This window comes from Exophiala bonariae (assembly GCF_035927105.1).
Source record: "Exophiala bonariae strain CCFEE 5792 chromosome Unknown scaffold_40, whole genome shotgun sequence".
In the NCBI taxonomy this organism is placed as follows: Eukaryota; Fungi; Ascomycota; class Eurotiomycetes; order Chaetothyriales; family Herpotrichiellaceae; genus Exophiala; species Exophiala bonariae.
The window spans coordinates 278,070-298,238 of NW_027042515.1; the positions used below are offsets into that span (position 1 = coordinate 278,070).

The 20,169-nt window shown below is 50.6% G+C and overlaps 9 protein-coding genes across 9 annotated transcripts; 4 read left to right on the forward strand and 5 right to left on the reverse strand.

Annotated features, from left to right (window-relative positions):
• Positions 1–1,568: 1,568 nt before the first annotated feature.
• Positions 1,569–2,570, forward strand: LTR84_010248 (uncharacterized protein; the record flags this gene model as incomplete). The annotated part of the gene is made up of 1 exon (XM_064853785.1): positions 1,569–2,570. The coding sequence occupies one exon, from the start codon at positions 1,569–1,571 to the stop codon at positions 2,568–2,570; it is 1,002 nt and encodes a 333-aa protein (XP_064700739.1).
• Positions 2,571–2,577: 7 nt separating this feature from the next.
• Positions 2,578–3,330, reverse strand: LTR84_010249 (uncharacterized protein; the record flags this gene model as incomplete). The annotated part of the gene is made up of 1 exon (XM_064853786.1): positions 2,578–3,330. The coding sequence occupies one exon, from the start codon at positions 3,328–3,330 to the stop codon at positions 2,578–2,580; it is 753 nt and encodes a 250-aa protein (XP_064700740.1).
• A 780-nt stretch (positions 3,331–4,110) lies between these two features.
• Positions 4,111–5,061, reverse strand: LTR84_010250 (uncharacterized protein; the record flags this gene model as incomplete). Its single annotated transcript, XM_064853787.1, has 2 exons — positions 4,111–4,587; positions 4,654–5,061. 2 exons carry the CDS (start codon positions 5,059–5,061, stop codon positions 4,111–4,113), a joined length of 885 nt encoding a protein of 294 aa, XP_064700741.1.
• Positions 5,062–5,715: 654 nt separating this feature from the next.
• Positions 5,716–6,882, forward strand: LTR84_010251 (uncharacterized protein; the record flags this gene model as incomplete). The annotated part of the gene is made up of 1 exon (XM_064853788.1): positions 5,716–6,882. The coding sequence occupies one exon, from the start codon at positions 5,716–5,718 to the stop codon at positions 6,880–6,882; it is 1,167 nt and encodes a 388-aa protein (XP_064700742.1).
• A 475-nt stretch (positions 6,883–7,357) lies between these two features.
• LTR84_010252 (uncharacterized protein) lies at positions 7,358–8,425 on the forward strand (the record flags this gene model as incomplete). Its single annotated transcript, XM_064853789.1, has 1 exon — positions 7,358–8,425. The coding sequence occupies one exon, from the start codon at positions 7,358–7,360 to the stop codon at positions 8,423–8,425; it is 1,068 nt and encodes a 355-aa protein (XP_064700743.1).
• A 254-nt stretch (positions 8,426–8,679) lies between these two features.
• LTR84_010253 (uncharacterized protein) lies at positions 8,680–11,283 on the forward strand (the record flags this gene model as incomplete). Its single annotated transcript, XM_064853790.1, has 3 exons — positions 8,680–8,879; positions 9,109–10,177; positions 10,339–11,283. The coding sequence occupies 3 exons, from the start codon at positions 8,680–8,682 to the stop codon at positions 11,281–11,283; spliced, it is 2,214 nt and encodes a 737-aa protein (XP_064700744.1).
• A 1,848-nt stretch (positions 11,284–13,131) lies between these two features.
• Positions 13,132–14,214, reverse strand: LTR84_010254 (uncharacterized protein; the record flags this gene model as incomplete). The annotated part of the gene is made up of 1 exon (XM_064853791.1): positions 13,132–14,214. One exon carries the CDS (start codon positions 14,212–14,214, stop codon positions 13,132–13,134), a length of 1,083 nt encoding a protein of 360 aa, XP_064700745.1.
• Positions 14,215–14,691: 477 nt separating this feature from the next.
• On the reverse strand, positions 14,692–16,368 carry LTR84_010255 (uncharacterized protein; the record flags this gene model as incomplete). Its single annotated transcript, XM_064853792.1, has 2 exons — positions 14,692–15,088; positions 15,137–16,368. The coding sequence occupies 2 exons, from the start codon at positions 16,366–16,368 to the stop codon at positions 14,692–14,694; spliced, it is 1,629 nt and encodes a 542-aa protein (XP_064700746.1).
• Positions 16,369–17,293: 925 nt separating this feature from the next.
• Positions 17,294–19,705, reverse strand: LTR84_010256 (uncharacterized protein; the record flags this gene model as incomplete). The annotated part of the gene is made up of 3 exons (XM_064853793.1): positions 17,294–18,395; positions 18,452–18,622; positions 18,672–19,705. The coding sequence occupies 3 exons, from the start codon at positions 19,703–19,705 to the stop codon at positions 17,294–17,296; spliced, it is 2,307 nt and encodes a 768-aa protein (XP_064700747.1).
• Between the last annotated feature and the right edge of the window lie 464 nt (positions 19,706–20,169).

Sequence of the window (20,169 nt, forward strand, 5' to 3'; positions counted from 1 at the left end):
GGTACAGGAACAGTCTCTTGAACATTTACACGTCTTTGAAGTGCAGGCACAGTTTCGAGGGCATTGACAGCCGCGTTTTTGACCACCCGAAGGTCTCCCTGGTTGATTTGTTTCGGATATGGGCCTCGTCTTGCCATGATCGCATTTGTGAACTCGGTGACCTCGTTTGCAGGATTCGCAGGCATAGGTCTTGCCGTTGATGTGTTGAATGGCGGTGATGGTCGGATCTGACTTTGGAGCGGGCTTCAATTTTTTAATTTTTCCATCTTCAACGCGAGCGGCCTTGGGTGGGCTGGCGACTTTATCGAAGGGCTTGGGAAGCATGATCCATTCGGTGAGGATGAGGACTGAATGGTGAAAAGAAAGCGATTGTAGATGGGTTGTATGTTCAAGCGGCGGAAGGAGTTGATTCGGTTTGTCAGGTGTCCAGTGGTGGCAGAGGTGGGCAGGGGAGTAAGTAGAGGGGGGGACAAGGCACAAAGGACGATACGGAGTACCACGCAAGTGTGGGTGGCGACGGCGTGGGACAGCCTCAGAGAGAGAGTCCAGTGGTGGAGAGATGTCGCTGAGAAGAGCCTAGGCTTGGTTAGTGCAGTTGGTTCCTGTCAATCTGGACTGGCGTGGATCAGACATCCATGGATGACATGGGATGATGGGGATGGGGTTCATACGAGGGAGTGAGATGAGATTGAAATGGTTAGATGTATGACCGTAATGGACGACAACGGTTTATGGCAGAGGGAGTGATAATATAACTGGTACCAGAACTAGGTGCGCCTACCTGACCTCCATATCTCTCTACCTAGTCCCTAGGTAGGTACTGGCGACAATGGGTATCATAGGGAGTAAGTGTCCTCGGTACAGAGATACCTTAGGCAGTACCCGTCCGAGTCCTTACTTAGGGAGGTATAAACTTAACCACCCTCGCCAGGGCGACTTAGGCACTACAGTGGTAGAGTTCCAAGGCCACCTATCAATGGTCCTCACCACCCTCCTTCGCCCTCTCTTTTTAGCCCCTCTTATTAGTGGACTTCACGTTCGGCCCATCTCCAGATATTTTAAGGGTCCGACAGGCGCTCGGCGTACTTGCCGTCTAGGTACCTTAGGGAGGTAGGTAGCCCAAAATGTTGTGTAGCCGAACTACTTCGCTGTCACCGTCAAAGTTCTTGGTGGGAACAGTACCAACCAGTAGGTAGAGAACCCAACTCTTCGCGACGTTTCGTCGACATGTTCTACGAGGTACTCAAGTCCTTGAACAGCTCCTTCAAAAGCCTCGCGATCATCACTTGAATTATATAAGAGCCTCCAAATTCCCACCGGCCTTTTCACCTTTCCTCGAAGTAACTGGTACTCAGCGCGGCAGTACGAAGGGCCTCCTTGCCATACTGGCACCATAAAGCAGCAAGAACGCTAGTTGCTCCTTGGTACTGCTAGGCATCACACTAGCTCGTTTAAGCTCTGCATCCTCAAAATTCAACAGCCACGTTACAGAAAACGCGTCCTACGAGTGCGCTTGCCTTCCCCAGACCTGGCAGCCAACCTTCAGGTTCAGCAAGTAGTAAGCCAATATGACCGACAGCAAGACAAAACCCTCGGTCACGAAGTCCCGAACCAAATCCATGTCCACTGCTTCAGCTGCGTCTGCGTCTGCGCCTGTGGCTGCGTCTGCATTATCCAAGCAACAGTCCGGCCACCCGTGGTTCTCGCTACCAGCTCCTCTCCGGCATCTTTTCGACCGGTTCCCTCTCGTCACCTACCCAGCCAACCTCCTCCCTCAACGCACTCCATCCATACGCAATGAGAATGTCCTTTATATCTTTCAAAAGGCCGATCCGAAAAGTCGAGATGCCCCCTCTTACAATCCCTCTTGTCTAAAGTGGCAAGCCTATCTCAAGTTCAATGGTATACCACTACATACCCGTCCGTCCAACAATCATGCATCTCCTTCCGGCGCCCTACCATTTCTACTACCGGCCACCAAAGAGAGTCAACGACCCCCATCGCCCGTGCCTGCGAATCGAATACCCAGGTGGGTGGTCTCCCAAGGGGGAAAAGAAGATGCTACCCATCCTCGACAAGATGCATATACTGCCTTGATCGATCACAACATCAGAGCTGCCTGGCTCTACTACCTCTATCTTGATCAAGACAATTTCCAAAATGTTGCATGGCCCATGTATGTTGCCTCAACTTCATCCACAGCTACCGTCCGTTCGAGCCTAGGCCGTCAGTTACAGTCCGCCGCCAGGGAGGAGCTGTTCAAGACGAATACTATTATTGATCCTGGCCATCTCTACAATCAGGCCAATAACGCTTTTCGTGCATTGTCGGTCCTACTTGGCGATGACAAATTCTTCTTCGGACAGACAACCCCAGGTCTGTTTGACGCCAGCTTCTTCGCATATGCCCAGATCATCCTAGACGATGATCTGGCGTGGGCAAACACTAGCCTGAAGTTGGAGCTGTTGAAACACAAGAATTTGGTACACCACAGGGATCGTTTGATCCGGGGGTTCTTCCGCTTGAGCCGAGACCGGACTGACAATGTGGTGATTGTGCCTCAACCATGACATTGGACTACTTCTTCCTCAGGATGCCTCCAAACCACACCTTAACCCCGACCCATTTGGCCGACCGCTCACCCAACCGAGTCACCATGCCTGGTTCGACAGACACTTCCTCTATGGCGTCCACCACCTCCAGCCCGTACTCGGCAGCTTTGGCCTCTACATCCTGTATGGTGTGAGCATAGCTAGCCGGGCGAATCTTTTCCCCTGTACTAGGGTCGACGAAACCGGCCTGACTGATCCCACCCATCTCGGAATGCATATTGGTCAAGAGCAGGAACCCGCCAGGTTTGAGCATTCGTGAGGCTTGACGAAAGAAGCGATCGGCGGGGATGTGTTCAATGACCAGAGTCGAGACGATGGCGTCAGCCCAATTATCGAGAGAAGCCGGGACGGGCTGCTCGATCAAATCCAAGACATCGAGTTTGAGTCTGCCCGACGCCACCACGTCCTTCAGCCGCTCTCGAGCGACGGTCAACATTCCAGGACTCACATCCAAGCCGATGACTTTGAGGTCCGCGACCTCCACCAGGGCAGCGGTGTTGCGACCCGTGCCACATCCCAGATCCACCACATTCCAGGGTCGCGGGCGACGGTCGGAGTCGAGGCGAGTGAGCATTCGGGGAAGCCAATGCTTCATCTGGATGGAGTCGAGGGCCTGTAGGAAGTTGCCGTCGGTGTCATAGACGTTGGCCCAGAGATCGTATGCTTGAGCGGTCTCGAGGTAGCGGATTGAAGGGTCTCGGATTTGAGGAATAGCCATGGCCGGACTTGTTTTATTGTATGTGGGGTTATCACCGCCCCTTGTGTTAAAAGAGAACCGCAGAGCTGTACACTATAGATGGTAGAATGATCACTGTGTTGTTAACAATGAGAGCCAATCCCTTGATTACCTCGTCCGACGTTGAACGTGATGTTGATGTTTATTTTGTTGAGTATTATGACTGGTAAATGTGGTGGAGGGGAGCCAGATTCGGGTTGGAATAAAAAATATTCGGATCCAAGTTTCGCGGTCTCTTCTCCGCACCAAGCTGAAGGCTGAAGAAAGCCAGTAATACACACTCCCAAAAGCCAGCCTTGAATGAGTCATATGTTGTTCCAATGCCAATGCCCATCACAATGATCAATCTGCTACGTTCTTGATTGGTCTCAGGTTGAGAGAGAGGGCGGGACCTTGCTTCCAATAATGGGGTGTGATCTCTACGGTTCAAGCCTCTTCTGCCGCACATCGCTCTTCAACATCATGATGTTAAGTTCATTTGGGCCCTTTCAGAAGGAATACGGGGTCATGTTTGAGCAATATGATGCCTAACTAGGTGGGCGTCATTAAGTACGCACCGACCGACCGACCGAAGATACCTAGGTGTGTGTGCTCAAAGTCGTTCACCGAGTATGTCTTCCCAAGGTAATTGCTCCCACAAAGGCATGACTCACTGCAACGCCTTCGCAAACTCCTAGCCGGCTGAGATTGACGAACCCAAACCAGGTCCCGGATCAATTCATGCAACAATGCCTCATCAAGGGGTATCCAAAAGCAAACAAGTCATATCGCACCCACGCCGAAAACGCCCCCACCCTCTCTCAGATCCTCCACGAGATCTTGCACATTGCTCAAGTGCTTGCCCAGAAGATTCTGCTTCTCTTCCGTCGTCCTGGTATGTAGAGGGCCATCAGGTTTACTGTCGGCCCCGTTGACCGTCTCTCGCCGTCGGTCAAACGCAGCGATCAATTCTTTGCCTCGACCTCCCAGGATTGCGGTGTTGGTGGCGGACGTCGAGGTGGATAGTCGGGGCGATGGTGTTTCGGGCATCAGGTAGAAATACAGGAACTCGACCAGCTTGAGTTTGACCTCTCGAGAGGTGCCGCGGGACTTGAAGAGAGAGGTTACGACCAACAGTCCATCGATGGTCTCGAATGTTCGCGCGTTTTGGGATTGATCGAGAAGGGATGTGACGAGGGCCATGATGGTGGAGGATTGAATGGCGGGACAATTGGAGGGATCTAGCAGGTCGAGAAAGAGCTATGACGGGTCAGTATGAAGCAGGAACCAGGACCAATATTCAAGGGGAGAGAGATTGTAGCTGACATTCATGTATATTTCTTGAGCGAAGAGAGCTCGCGATGGAGGATGCAACAGTAGAACGCCTTGAATAAGATCGAGGGTCTGAATGACCAATAGATCATGAGTGCCGTTGCTCTCCTTGCCCAAAAGTCGCTCCAAGCAGGCGACCAGTCTCATAGCGATGTTCCATTGAAAGTTCTGCTGTAGCTTGAAGAATTCGCGAAAGGCAGGGTCGAGAGGTAAATCTGATAATCTCTTTCCTGGGGCAGACGAGGATCCCAGCAGAAGCATGGATTGTCTCTTGTTGGCAAAGGACGACTTGGAAAGGCATAGTTGGGCTACGAGACCTTCGACCTGGCGAAGGCCTTTGCGGATCTTTTGAGGGGATGTTGATGATAGGTAGTCGAAAGAGTGGGATAGAAGGGATTCCATGTTTGTCCAAATGGCGAGCTTGAATAACCGTAAAAAGATTCGCAGCCGGTATAACTTGAAGGTTTCGTAGAAAGGTACGAGTGCTCGTAGGCACTTTGATGGAGGATCTGGTTGTCAAGGCCTCAACAGGTTAGATCCAAACACTGCATGGGACTTGAAGGTGGGGTTACTTGTCAGTCGCACCTGCTGTGCTGCACTGGCGTCACGTTTCATTCTGCCACCGCCTTTCAAGACTGCCAGTGCAGTGCAGCCAAGACGGGATTCTCGTTCTGCCACCGCTTTCAAAGCGTCCTCGATGGTCTCTAGAGGGCCGGCCTGGAACTAGAAGTCATAGGCCCCAGCAGTGCCCCGGTCAGCCCCAGTTGGCGCTCTTGGTCCCTGGACAAGCCTCGTCGTCTTTCGTCATCTGATGCTCATTATTATTCTGGCTGCATCATCATTTGCCTCATGCCTGAGCTTCATGTTCTTGACCTGCTGGATGCACATGCTCTGGTTAGGGATCCAATTCCGAATCCCATTCAAACGCGGATGCCTAACCGCCGACTACCTCAATTTCTTCCTCTTACCCAACCTTGAAGCGCAGTCCCTCTCTTCAAGCAGCTTCCCTTGATACTACTCCCCAATCCAACTGTCTGTCCCACCATCACATCCCGCATGTCAACTACCAGCGTCGCCGACAACCCGGCTTCCCCCAATGCCATTCCCGTTCGTTACAGCTCTGCGGGCGTCCAAAATGGCATTCAGCATCAAGCCTCAAAGTCCGTCCTCAAACCTCTCCCGGAAGACAGCTGGATCGCCCAGAAGCACCATTCCCTGCCTCCGCAACCAAGTCCACCTCTCTCCGAGCAACCCACTGCACTCAACAGGAGGTATTCCAAGAGAAAGTCTCATCTAGAACACTTCATCCCTCCCAGAATGGGCGATTGGACCCCACAGAAAGAAAAGATCATCCTCGGACCCTATGACTACCTCTTTGCTCATCCAGGCAAGGACATTCGAGCGGCCCTCATCAAGGCCTTTGACGCTTTCCTGCATGTTCCTCCCGGATCCCTTGACGTCATCACCAGAGTCGTGGGCATGTTGCATACCTCCTCTCTCTTGATCGACGATGTCCAAGACGGTAGTCAGTTGCGTAGGGGAATCCCCGTCGCCCACAACATCTTTGGCACCGCCCAAACCATCAACAGCGCTAACTACGTCTACTTCATCGCCCTGCAAGATCTCCAGCATCTGACAAACAAGGATGAAGCCATTGAAATATTCACGACCGAGCTCCTCAACCTTCATCGGGGCCAGGGCATGGACCTGTACTGGAGGGATACCTTGACGTGCCCCAACGAGGATGATTACCTGGAAATGGTCCAGAATAAGACCGGCGGCTTGTTTCGCCTCGCGGTCAAGCTGATGCAGGCAGAGTCCGGCGAGAAAGGACGAATAGACTGTGTCCCTCTGGTCAACCTGATGGGCCTCATCTTCCAGATCTGCGACGACTATCTCAACCTCTCCTCCACCACCTACACCAAGAACAAAGGTCTCTGTGAAGACCTGACCGAGGGCAAATTCTCCTTCCCTGTCATCCACTCCATTCGGAGTAACCCGGGCAATCTTCAGCTCATCAACATTCTGAAACAAAAGACCACCGATGACCAAGTCAAGAGATATGCTGTCTCGTACATGGAGAGCACCGGCAGCTTTGCCTACACTAAACGTGTCGTCGACGAACTGAAGCAAAAGGCCGCGATTTTGATTTCGGAAATGGATGCTGGCTCGGGCAAAGGTGATGAAGCCAAATTAATCCTTGATCGCATGAATCTCGAGTAGCACCCTCTGTCCGCGCCTGTGCTTACTTGGGGCGGGACGTGCCTTCACTTCCATCCTCCTGCACGCGGATTACTTGTAATTATGAATGATGACGTAGCAGCACCGTTCTGCCATTGATACCAAACTCGTTTACAGCCCCTCAAACAGTCGAGAAATGGATACTGTTTCAAACAAGTTCATGGCCACTCCCCTTCGTTTTCCATCATCTGTCAGTGATCAGGGCCTGCTGTCCAATGTTCGCCCCGGCGAGACCAGAATTTCTGGCCGACTCGGAGATGGCGGATAGATCCGTCCATACGGCTCGGGTCCGTTTCCACGACAAAAACCCAGTCGAGGGACAACTTGAATGCCACAAACGCCCGACTATATGACCTTTGATGTCCTCGCTTCACCACACGTCTCATAAGCTGACTACTTTCACCACAAGTATTGTCAACTGAGTCACTTTCGTATCCTTAACAAATAAACGCACAATATGGCCTCCGCAGTCCAGACACAGAGTTTTCCTGCTGCAGAAGTACGCAGGCTCGCCGTGGATATTCTTCAAGGCAATGGCTTGTCACCGCGTGACGCAGGAATAGTCGCCAGCTGCCTGGTAGCAGCCGACCTGAGAGGCATAGATACCCACGGATGCAATCGACTCCCTTCTTACATGGAACGCATCCGTCAGGGAGTGCTTGATCCCAAAGCAAAACCCACCCTTCATAATGCCACTCCCGTTGTCGCTCAAGTTGATGGCCACAATGGATTCGGCTTCCTGGCAGGATCCCTCGCAATGGATAAGGCGGTGGAAATGGCCAGGGTTTACGGGATCGGTATGGTGTCGGTCAAACACTCGAATCACTTTGGAATGTCCGCGTGGCTGGTGCAAAAGGCCATTGATGCAGACATGATGTCACTCGTCTTCACAAATTCATCGCCCGCCTTGCCAGTCTGGGGTGGTAAATCAAAGCTCCTGGGTGTTTCACCGCTCGCATGTGGTGCACCCGCCGGAGATTCAAAGCCCTTCATTCTGGACATGGCCCCCAGTATCGCAGCTCGTGGGAAAATATATAAAGCCAAGAGGAGAGGCGAGAAGATCCCCTTGGATTGGGCATTGGATGCCGATGGGAACCCAACTGATGATCCTGAAAGGGCCCTAGGAGGCGTGATGCTTCCAATGGGGGGCCCCAAGGGATCTGCATTATCGATCATGATGGACGTCTTTTCAGGAGTCCTTTCTGGCTCTGCGTTCGCGGGACATGTCACAAACCCTTATGACCCTTCGAAGCCTGCAGATGTCGGCCATTTTATAATCGTCATCAAACCAGACCTGTTTCTCTCACTCGAAGAATTCAAAGAGAGAATGGATTATCTCTATCAACGGGTGGTGGAGTCGGAAAAGCGTCCCGATGTGGATCGTATCTACTTCCCGGGTGAAATCGAACAGATCACTCAGGAGAAGCGTGAAATTGATGGCATCCCATATACCCAGTCGGAGATCACCAGTCTTAACGAGGAAGCTAGAAACGTCGGTGCTCGACCACTGACAATAGATGCATAATTAATGGAGACAAACTCTACCATTATGCTTTTCGACTTACGGAGCCATCCGTGCCTCTCCTACTCGCTCCGGGATCTTCCCGTGGCATGACATCAAACCCGGGTTATGCTCCGACGAAATCTTCCCTTTCGTTCCATGCCCGCCAGTTTCATGATGCAACACTACTGCCAGTGCGTCACTTTAAAAGCCTGTAAATCCTGCGATTTGTTCGGTAGGCCAGGCTGATTCCTTCATAATGCCACAGCCGCCTCAAGATGGCGGAGAAAAGGATGACTTCTCAAAGCGTCCTGCCAAGATACCTCGGATCAGACTTGCCTGCCTCAGATGCCAAACCAGGAAGATCAAGGCAAGTCGCCCCCATTTATTCACCCACCACAACTCGGACCTATGGCAGCTTCTTGGATCTTACCTATCTCATGTTGGAGTTCTCTTCATCCACCGACTATCTCGTTGTGTATTGAAAGCCAGCAAGAGAGACACTTATCTCGAGGCACAAATCCGGGCAGATCGTACTAACCCACTCAATTTCAGTGTGACGGGTCCATCCCTAAATGTTCCGCCTGTCACAAGGCTGCTGTTGATTGCATAGACGGCAAAAAAACATACCAGGAAGGTAGCATCTCCCGAAGGCAAGACAATTACAGACGCATTATAGTCAGTCCTCCTCTAACAACATCATTTAGTGAAGCCGCCACTCTGCATGACCGTATCCGCTATCTCGAGGACTTTATCCAAGACCAGTGTCCTGGCATGACTCTGCAAGGTCTATCTGGTCTTCAAAGCGCTACAGCCCTGAGGCGACCAAGGAACGACAGTGGGCACCATCCTGAACGAGCCAAGCTCCCAAGAACAGGAGTGTCCAATGCAATCTCGAACCCCATCATAGACAATGATCATGAATGTCTTCTAAGTCCGGACATGAACAGGACCTCGCCAGCAGCAGCGATTGAACCTAGAACGGCTGACGACCTTGCCCCCGGCACGACACACAATGCAGAACGCGAAATTGCACACGAAATAGGACTGATACCCCTTTCTGCCGGAGTCAGCAAGTATGTCGGCCCTTCGAGCGGGTTCTCCGTTGCCAGACTGGTATTTGCTCAAGCAGAAAAGGCTAGTCCGGGTATTATTCAAGGCATCGATAGTCACGGAGCACGGAAGTCAACGACGCCGCGGTTCAAGTTCGTTGTTGATGCTACCGACCTCCCGAAATCACTTGATCAGACTTTAAATTTGTCAAGGACATACTTTGAGCATGTGCACAATCTATACCCATTCCTTCATGAGCCCAGTCACTATCAGCTCATCAAAGACATATACCGTGATATCGACCACAGCTCGCCAGTCGATAAGTTTCAGGTGACAATGGTCCTGGCAATATCATCCATTATCTTGTGCAAAAGAGCCCCAATCACATACACAGGGGAAGGTCTGAGCAAGACGGCCATGAGATACGTCGATCAGATCGACTTTCAAAGTTCAGTCAAAGGTGTTCAGTGCCTCCTTTTGATCGCAATATTCACGTTGTATAGTCCATTCCTTGGTATTAACCCATGGTATCTGAACTATCAGTCTCTCGCGGTGGTACTTGACCTTGGATTGCAGCGGGACGTATCGGTCAGCGAATCAATTAGCCCTTTTGAAAAAGAGATGCGAAGCCGGGTATTCTGGGTGATATATACTATCGATAGGACCCTTGCTACCGCCTTGGGAAGGCCGATTGGTCTTCGCGATGAGGCTTGTGATTTGAGGGTAAGTCTACATACAACCGTTTTCGTCCTGGCGCGCACGAGCCGATATCGTTTGATTGATAGCCCACTTGGGTTACCTCACCGAAGAGCTGGTGCACGATGGGACCCCTACATCGGTCGATGCTGCTTTCTGGGACGTGCCTGGCTGACTTTAGAACTTAGCTCCCTGATGGAACCGCGGATGATGATTTCAGCTCCAGCTCCGAATCATTACAAATATCAAGAAATTATCCTGCGAGTTCATCACCCGCGACTTGCTCGATAGTCATATTTCGCTTGGCTCAACTGAGCTCTGAAATCAAATACATTTTACACAGTGTCACTACCAACGTCCCCAGATACACCTACCCACGAATTCCCGATATCTCGCTTTGGCAATCCGACCTCGAAGAACGACTGCACTCATTGTACTCTGAGATTTCCCAATTTTCCCCAAGGTGGGGGCACTTGACCAAGGTCTGCGAAATCAAGTACCACGAGGTGGTTATGCTACTTTTTTTGCCCACCCCTCGCATTCGCACTCCGACAAAGCGAGCTCTAATGGAATGTTACAAGAGCGCCGAACGTGTCATCCAACTCTGGCATGAGCTTTATGATTCGGACTGGATATCATATCCTTGGACTACGATTCATTCTCTTTGCCTGAGCTCCATCACTATACTGTACTCTATCTGGATGGTACCCGAAATGTCAGTCTCAATCAAGATAGATGACTTTACTAGCACCATGCGAGCATCATCAAACGTACTAAGTGCCGCTGGTGAACACTGGGCTGAAGCACGGCGTAGTCGCAAGAGTCTCGACGGACTGATCGCCGCTACAATCCGTTGGCTGTTAGACCTGCGACTGAACAAGCATTTCGAGAACAATGGCGGAGTTGATATTGCCTCATCCCAGGTGACCCAACTGCACGGAACCCATTACCAGGCTCCTGGGAATGTTGAAGATCTACCCGAATTTGAACTTCCCATACTGGACAGTTACGTCAGCAGCGAGGATTTTGCACTGTTTGTGGGCGCACCAGATCCACTTTCCACGAATTTCTCCCTCTCTATGGAAGGCCTCTTCAAAGATTATCAGCCTTCTTTCGACTTCAACCTTCAGTGAAGTGGCTCCTACCTCGCCAAATCTTCATAAACGACCCCATTGGTTTCCAGTGGACACGTTGTTTTCAAAAGTTTCGCACCTAGCCATGCCTTGACCACTTCATCATGTTTGGTCTCATCCCAAACCGTGAGGCTCTTGGTGAGCCACACCGTGCACATGTACTGGCGCGTACGTCGACAATTTGCCTCGTCATCGCTTCTCTGCAGCCATAGATTTCTTTTCTTTCTGCGCCAGCTGCCAAAATACCCAGGCCCCGAACAGCTGAGCTGCACTGAAAAGGGCGTGCAGAATCGGTGTCACAACTTTGAACGGCAGTGTCCACTGGTCCCACAGCGATCCCCAAAGCCAAAAAACGATGATGGTCTCAAAAGTGGTACCCACGACTTCGGCAATCGCCGTGCTGACAAATAATCGATAGCTCAAAGAATGTCGACCTGGATGAAGGCGGTAAAGAATGATCGCCAGATGAGGCCAAAACTCAGCAACAACATCAAAGGCACCTAGCGATAATCGAACGGTCAGTAGGTGTCACATCAAAGTTGCAATTCGAAAGACATGACTCGAAAGACACACCCCAAACGAAGCAGAGAATAAACTCGAAAGTAGCGTCTTTCTCATGCGTGAAGTTCAGGCTGATGGCCACGGCGGACTGTGTTATGACAATTGCCCCGATGTGATGCGCAGCACTTATGAGACTGATCGTCCTTCGGAAGAAGAGCTCGAAGACGTACATCGCCGTGAACAGTTGTGAACAAACAATCATCAAATCTCCATTGGTAATTTTGTGCCCCGGTACCAGGGGGGACTGGAGACTCGATTGACCAAAGGCAACACTGATGAATGGATAAGCTGCGGATAATAAGAGGACGACTTTACAGCCAGCAGCAACATGATGATTGATAAAAGTACATTGTTGCGTCGAATCTAGCGGGTCGAAACACTTTTTATATCTCTTTGTGCGCATCAAGCCCCTTTCGATAAAATAGGTCTTGACAAGAAATATCACGACAATGGTGATGGTGAGTATGAGAGCGGAGAAGGGAGCCAGTGAAGAAATGGAATCGTTAATGAGGTGGACGAGGTGAGGCCGGTCATCGTCATCATGGTGAGTGGACCGACCAACGATTTCCGTGAACAAGGACTTGGTGGCCATGTTGAGCGCTCTGTCTCTGGGAGTCTTCCTGACGGGGGATGAAGCAAATATGCCTGGACAGCGCAGTTGAAACCCATATTGTGCGGTTGCTTTGCAGATTCTACTCAACGATATAAATAACTCAGTGCGAGTAGTTGATCCCTTGACAGTGATTACATAAAAGACTTGGAGAAAGGAGAAACTCAAATGTGAATCCTCCGAAATTATCTGGAATAGTCGAAAAGAGGCATCCATCTTGAGAAGAGCCACCGCTGCCCCAAATTCAGGCCGATTGGGCAGCTACCTCTCATTTGCCTTCCGCCTACTTCAAGCTCGAAAAATTAACACAATGTGGGGAAGTGCACAGACCAAAGCGCCAAATTAAATAGAGGAACCACGATGTTCAGAAGTGAGATTTAATCTTTGTTAGTTGAATTGTGGATGTCAACGAGTCACCAACAGTTGAAGCTTACGCGTCACCGGACAGGATATGTCCTACACAAGTTGTCCCCTCGACCAGCGATCCAATTGTCTGTGATCTCATGTGAGCACTATTGAATGATTTTTGGGGATTTTCGGTCTGGTCCAAAGAGTCCTATCCGAAACAGAAGCAGCCATTCCTTCATTCACTCAATCTTGACCGAGATCCCGCCATTAAGGCTGCACATCTGCAATTGCCACTCCAAGTTCACTATCACCTTGTCCTAAGGCGTACGTCAGGCTTTAGTTGGTGAAAGAAGAGATGTGTTCTTACCAAAGTACAAATACCATTTACCTTTGAATTGGACCAGACCCTCGGCAAATACCACTTGATTGACTTGGCCTTCCTGCTCGTTCCCCGCCTCCGGAACCAATATCGGTCGTTCTAGCCGTGCAACCGGACCATCTCGAAGGGCCGGCTGATATGTCCCTTGGCTGACATTGAGTTCGGGTCGGAAGGACCCTGAGGGATCTATCAACATCTGCCCGACCGAGTATTGATTCTGCGAGTAACCGACCCGACCCGTGGTCATACCGTTGTAGACCAACAGCCATTTCCCATCCCTGGTTTTGATGGGTGCCGGACCAGGCTCGATCAGTCGGTTCTCCCACGGGTTAACTGGTCCGGCGAAATATTCCTCCGCGGGGAGAGCTGTCCAATTATGGAGGTCTGGCGACGTTGCGTGGTAGAAGAAGCTGTCGCCAAAGTACATGTGGTACAAACCATCCGGGGTAGGCTCCTTTACAATGGCACCGGACTTCGTATGATTGAGTCGAGGCGAGGGGACATCAATATCAGAGTATGCAACGTCCTGAAATCCGGGGAACAGCGGAGGTTGTTTGATCCAGTTGAGCAGATCAGTCGAGGTTGCCATGCACAGCTGTGCCGTCACGTTATTGAAGGCAGTATACGTGAGATAAAACGTCCCATTTACGCGCACTAGCCGGGGATCCTCGGTACCTCCGATTTCTTCCCATGATTCTGTGGCATTGACAATGGGCCGATTCAAACGAGTAAAGTCGACCCCATTGGTGGACCAAGCTAAGCCAATCGAGGAGGTTTTGGAGCTATTTTGAGCTCGGTATAGCAAGAAAACAGTCTCGTTCAGCACAATCGCGGTGGGGTTGTAGAGGTAAGCTGATTCGAAGTTTGAGCTTGGATTGGGTACCAAAATGGGGTTTGAAGCATACTTGTTGAACGGGAGGATAGGAAATATCGGTGCAGTGTAGTTCGCATCACCTTCTAGTGTCTGCTCGCTGATCTGGAAGGGTAGGGCTGAGGCAACGCTTGGTGGCGAAGACTGAGCTGCTGCAAGCATTGCAGAGTAAGAGATACACCACCAGGGCTTCATTTTCTATTGCGCAACACGACAAGATGACAGGTGATGAGGATGCAACTTCGAACGAGGTTCAGATGGATCAGCGTGTCCTCCATCAACTCCATGTTATATCAAGTTCTGGACTTGCATGCCGTCAAGCACTTCCATCGTCAGTGGCGTTGAATACCAAATCTTCCAGTGTAACATTCCCGGGTGCTCTCCAGGCACAATGGCTATCCAGGATCTAAGCGATGGTTCCTATCCTCGCCTCGGCAAATCCACACAGCAGGAAGACGTCATTATCAAAATGCGGGGAAGTGGCGGAGTAGTAGTTAACCAGAAGTAGCTGCAGGTGGTGTTGCCAACATTACAACGAGGAAACGAGCAACACGTATTGTAGAAACGACGCGGAGGACTAGGTGGCAGTATTATATTACTCGAGAGGGAACAAATGATCTCCCTTGGTAGTGATCCATGTCATGTGCCCTGCAATTCTCGTTTCGCTTCATCCCAAATCTTGGTGATCAAAGCCTTCTTTTTATCAGATCGCACAGTGATTTCGCATTCGAAGGGTTGAGGTATTGTCATCCAGCCTGGTACCATTGCCGAGTTAGGTTCGATCACATTTCCACTCGTGTCGACTTTTTTGGCAATGTTGAATGCCCACATCACCCGGGCGATATTGAGGTATAAAGATTTTTCGGCGACATGAACGCCGGGGCAAATCCTTCGACCTGCGCCGTAGGAAAAATGGTCTCTCTCGTCAGGGTTGGCGATATTGATGTATGAAGCTGCAGGAAGGTTGTATCCTAGGAACCGTTCGGGATTGAACTCCTCGGGCTTGTCCCAATGACTGGGGTCATAATTGATCGCCCTGACAACGTGATCAGCATCAAATCAAAAGCGGGAAACGAAGACCTACCACCAATTCAATACCACTACAGTGTCTTTGGGGATGAACATTCCGTTGTACCAATCGTCCTCAGTCGTATAATGCTGCATTCCAAATTTGTTGGGCGGTCGTGTTCTCAACAACTCTTTGATGATTGCTCTTAAATAGGGCAAATTGGGTTCATCCTCCCATGTGGGAAGTCTTTCTTCTCCAACCACTCTGTCGATTTCTTCCTGGGCCTTTTGCATTACACGAGGGCTCTGAGTCATAGCCAAGATAAAAGAGTTCAAGAAGGCCGAAGTTGTCTCAGACCCTGCTTCAACAAGACCTCCTGTCTGGTAAGCCGCCTGCAAAGAATCGATGCCGACCTTCTCGGGATCGCTCAAGTAGAAGTCTTTGGCGAAGCAAGGTCTGGCTTTACCTTCGTCAACGTCCTTTTTCAAGTCTCCCCAAAGTTTGAGATACACCACCGAGTCATGTGCAAAGCACTGTTCACCAAATTTTCTCCAGTTGCCAAATAACCATTGTGGAAAGTGCCGGACAGATGGAAAGGTATCGACGAGGAAGGCGCCTGGAGCAGAGAACTGCTGCAAGTTGTTTACAACGCTATAAATCTTCTTCACCAGCGGGTTATCCCAATCGGCCATGCGCTGGCCATATGCAACTGTGAGTATGACGCTAGCGGAATAGCGACGATTATGGTCGTAGAAGTGTTCCGGATCTCGGAGTAAATCGAACATAAGTTGTTTCGACTCCAGATCTTGTACTGGCTGATAGCTAGTGGAAATGTTGATGTTGAGCAGTGAATGAGCAATCTTTCTGACCACTCGATACTTCGGACCATATGGCATGAATAACTGGCGCCGTCCGGCTGAAGCAACATCGCTGGCTAGCGGGGCCGGTGGCCGAGAAGAATAGATTGCCGATTTCTTGTCCATCAACTCCTTGACAGTAGTCGGTGAGGACAGATATATGTAGTCGGATCCACCCATCTTGGTGTAAAATACTTCGCCATACTGTTTGGCCCATGCCTGGGCTTTGAAGCGAAAGGTCTCTGCATCGGATAGCTGGAAGAAGTTCCCAAGGAACGGAACTCCACGAGGTCCAGGTGGAAGATGCTTCCGACGAGAATCTTTCCAACTATTTGGCGTTACCCATAAATAGAAACACAAAGCCAGAAGTAACGGTAATGCAACCGCCCCAACGAGAAATAGTCGTAGGAAGGGAATATGTTCGAAATCTTGTGATGTAAAGGACGTCATCGTCGCCCTCAAGTGTGCGAGTGATCGAGGAAGGGGGGCGTTTAGACAGATTGGTCGTAGTCACGTAACTAGGGTGCGAGAAACCTGATGTTGCTCATCAAGGATATGGAGTTCATGATGGAAGACATTTGACCCTAGATATGGTTGTGGTGACTCAACATCGACCCCTCATGGAGGTGGCGAGCCTACCACGTTCTCAAGTACCGAAGTTAGATTTCTAGGGATAGCTTCCACACACGGAGAAAAGGGTTACTGCTTGGATGATCAAAGAGACTCCGAAGTTCAAGCCTTGCAATTTGCAGTGCTTCCCCACGATGACCCTGTTGAGGTTCGGGGATGCGAAGAGGTTTATGTGGGGTAGCAACCCAGCTTGGTACGTATCTGGTGAGCTTGGAGATTCCCCCAAATCTTCCAAGGCAGGCCCAGGGAAAGGCCGGAAGGGAAAGTAAATCCATGGCCAATGAGTCACTTGCATTCGAACACCTTTGATAATTGGTGATACCTTATTCTCCCGGTCAATGACGAGCGTTGCATAAAGATAGAATGACAACGGAATGGAATGCAAGGAGTCTGTGCCTCCTGGTATGTGGTTTAAAAATGTCTCCTGAGTTCTGAATCGAACATGGTTTGACATTTGAGTCGAAGAAAGTATTCAAAACTAGCGTACATGTGTCCCATTACCCTAATCCACACCATTATTTACTTAACCCACTGTTGCATGCAATAAGATTTTGATCGAGAAATCAGGCATTCAAATGTCTATGGCCATAGGGAGCGTGCTGCGCACTACACCTGTCAATATGTTGCATGCAATTTATCATGGTCGGGAATTGAGGCTCTGAGTGTTCATAGCCGTGAGCAACTGCTCGCGACCCTTGTCAATATATGTTGCATGCGATAGAACCTTGACCGGGAACTGAGACATTTAGTGTTGGTGGCTATGAGCAGCATATCGCTTGCGATACTTGTCAATGTGCATCTTGGCACCAGCACGGTATGGCTCAATGTCCAATGCCTCATAGCGTCTCTTGAGACCAGATTGACCCGAGGTTTTGGCGCCTTGGGGATTGGCAGCCTCATACGCAGTCAGAGCGGAGCACTCATCCTTGAAAGATTGCTTGTTGACATAAGCAGAGGCGCCGATATCGTTGGGTCGTTCGATGAATTGCAAAGCGAGACCGCCATCCAAATGCCATGCGATGTGGCAATGCATGAGCCATGCGCCCGGGTTATCAGTCTCGAAGCCAATGACGGTATAGCCAGTTGGTTGCCCGGGACCAGCGCCACCTTGCAACATGACGGTATCACGTCGCATGGGGTTGGCAAAGTTCAGGCTCGATGCCTGGGCGGAACCAAAGTTACCCTGGCCCTGTCCAAGAATTGAAACGTCGTGACCGTGGATATGCATCGGGTGAGAAACAAAGAACTGGTTCTGAATAACAAAGTAGACCCATTCATTTGCCTTGTTGAGAGTAATGGGGTTGCTAATGGTGTTGTTGGTGCCAGAGGCCAAGGTTTGGAGAGTTGGGTTGTGGAAATCCACATTGATCACGGCATTGTTAAGGAACCATTGGAAAACTGTGCCATCATCGTTGGTGGCCACCGAGGTCAAAGCACCGCCAGGAATGGTCGATGAAGAGCCTTGGAATTGGCTCAAGGTACCAGCGGGTTTCGTGTTGTAAGGCACAAGGCTAGCAAGTGGCTCGTCTTCGCAGATGGCAGCAGTCACATTGGTGATAGCGGTTTGAGATAGAGGGGCGGCAGTGGAGTTGGCACCTTCATAGGTGATGATGGCGTTGGCGACACCAAGGCCAGAGTTCGCACCACCAGAGGGGCACGCAGTCTGGAGAACAGCACGGACGAAGTATTTGTCAATTGCCTGATCAGCCTCCAAGATGACATCATAGCGTTGACCATTAGCAATCTTGACAGTGTCAGTCTTGTAAGGCTTGATGGGAATGAAATCAGCGGCGATGACAGTGAGAGTGTGTTTATCGAAACCAACGATGAAGGAATTTTGAGCGGCACTGTAGAGTGGAGTTAGCATTGTCCCGAAGGAGCCCTGGCCCTGGGGGTTACGAACCTGTTGATGATGCGGAAGAGATGCTTCTTGCCTGGTTTGACGGACCAGCCGAAAGACTCGCCTGCTTTTCCATCGGGGCTCTTGTTCTTTCCATTGAAAAGAGTGTTGAATGTGCCGCCAGGTCCGAAGTGGGCAATTCTAGCAGCTTGAGCAGCGGCGGAAATCGTGAATCTAACTAGGTCAGTACAAAAAAAATAAAATTTAGTGCAAGGCGACTCACGTGTCGTCCAACATCAGGGTACCCATGTCGTAGTCGTAGTCGGCGGTAGCAGGGCCGTGAATGACGATGGGACCGCGGATACCATCACCAAGTTGAGTGAACATGTGGCTGTGATACCAAGAAGTACCGAAGGAGCTTGCGTGAAACTTGTAGGTGCGGCTTCCACCGTTTCCAGCAATACCACACTCGGTAATACCTGGGACACCATCCTGGTCGTTGGTACCCTCTTGACGAATACCGTGGAAATGAATGGAGGTGCTGTTGTCTTGGAGCTTATTGATGAAAGTCACCTCGATGTCATCACCCCAGTTAGCCTCAATCACCGGTCCTGGAACCTGCCCATTGATGGCGAGAGCGAGTTTGGGACCCGTTCCGTCAAAGACCAAAGTCGTGTTTGTGATAGTGAAGATATATTTGCGGGTAACACCGGTGTGGTAATCGTTCTTGTAGTAGTCGGAGTCGATGCTCTTGTTGTCACACCACTTGGATCGGTGGAGGTTGTCGTTGCAGACATCGGTTTCGTTCTTGATCACGGTAGGGCCGGCTGACTGACTTGAGGTGGTGGAAGACCACGTGCCAGTGCTGTAAGTTGCGCTGCCGCTTGTAGTAGTGCCGTTCCAATAGCCAGTTGTGGAATATCCACCGGAATGGCTACCAGTTGTGGTTGGGGCTGCCGTGGTCGAGGCTGATTTGGAGGATGTCGAGGTTGGAACAACGTTGTTCCAGTCGTCCCACTGGCCATGGTATTCGGTCTTCGCGTTGTTCCAAAGAGAGGCCCAGACATCACCAACGTTGTCGTTCTGGCCCGGAGCACCTTGTCCGTCATTTCCCCAGCCAGCACCAGAACCACCATTACCACCTCCCGGGCTGACGTTGGTACCTGTTGGATCGGCTGGGCAAGTGACGGCCTGTGTGATTGGGCAAAAGGTGTGGGTGCGTGTCGATGTGACAGTTACAACGACATCGTCAGAGGGGGGGTTTGCTGATGCTACACCAAAGGCGGCAGCGGTGAGAAGAATAGGGAAGGAACGCATCTTTAACGAATGGACGCAAGCAAATATGCTTGCAACAAAGGAGTGACTACGGTCTCGATGGAGAAACTTTGGAGGAGGGAGGAAAGGATTGAAGCGAGGAGGGAGAGTGTCGGAAGTATATCAACACTTCCCTTCTCCTTTCTGGAAGCGTGTGCCTGGGACGACCATTCGCCAGCCTGCTCTCAATAATCATGATCACATTCAGGCTCAGCTCCCCATTTCAAACCCATGTTGGTGTGCTGGTCGTACCGTCCATCAGCACGACTGGTTACCCGCCTACCATGATGTCTCATTTTAGCCCAGTGGAGAGGACTAGAGCCAGCCAGAGGAATTTTGTGACCGTCACCGAAACGGCTGGTGAGGGAACCTCCTGGAGAAGCAGGCATTCAACCTCGAGTAATCTTTGGATACGGCATTGGTATCAGCCACCACCATAAAGTTTCCACTTGATCTATGGTGTATTG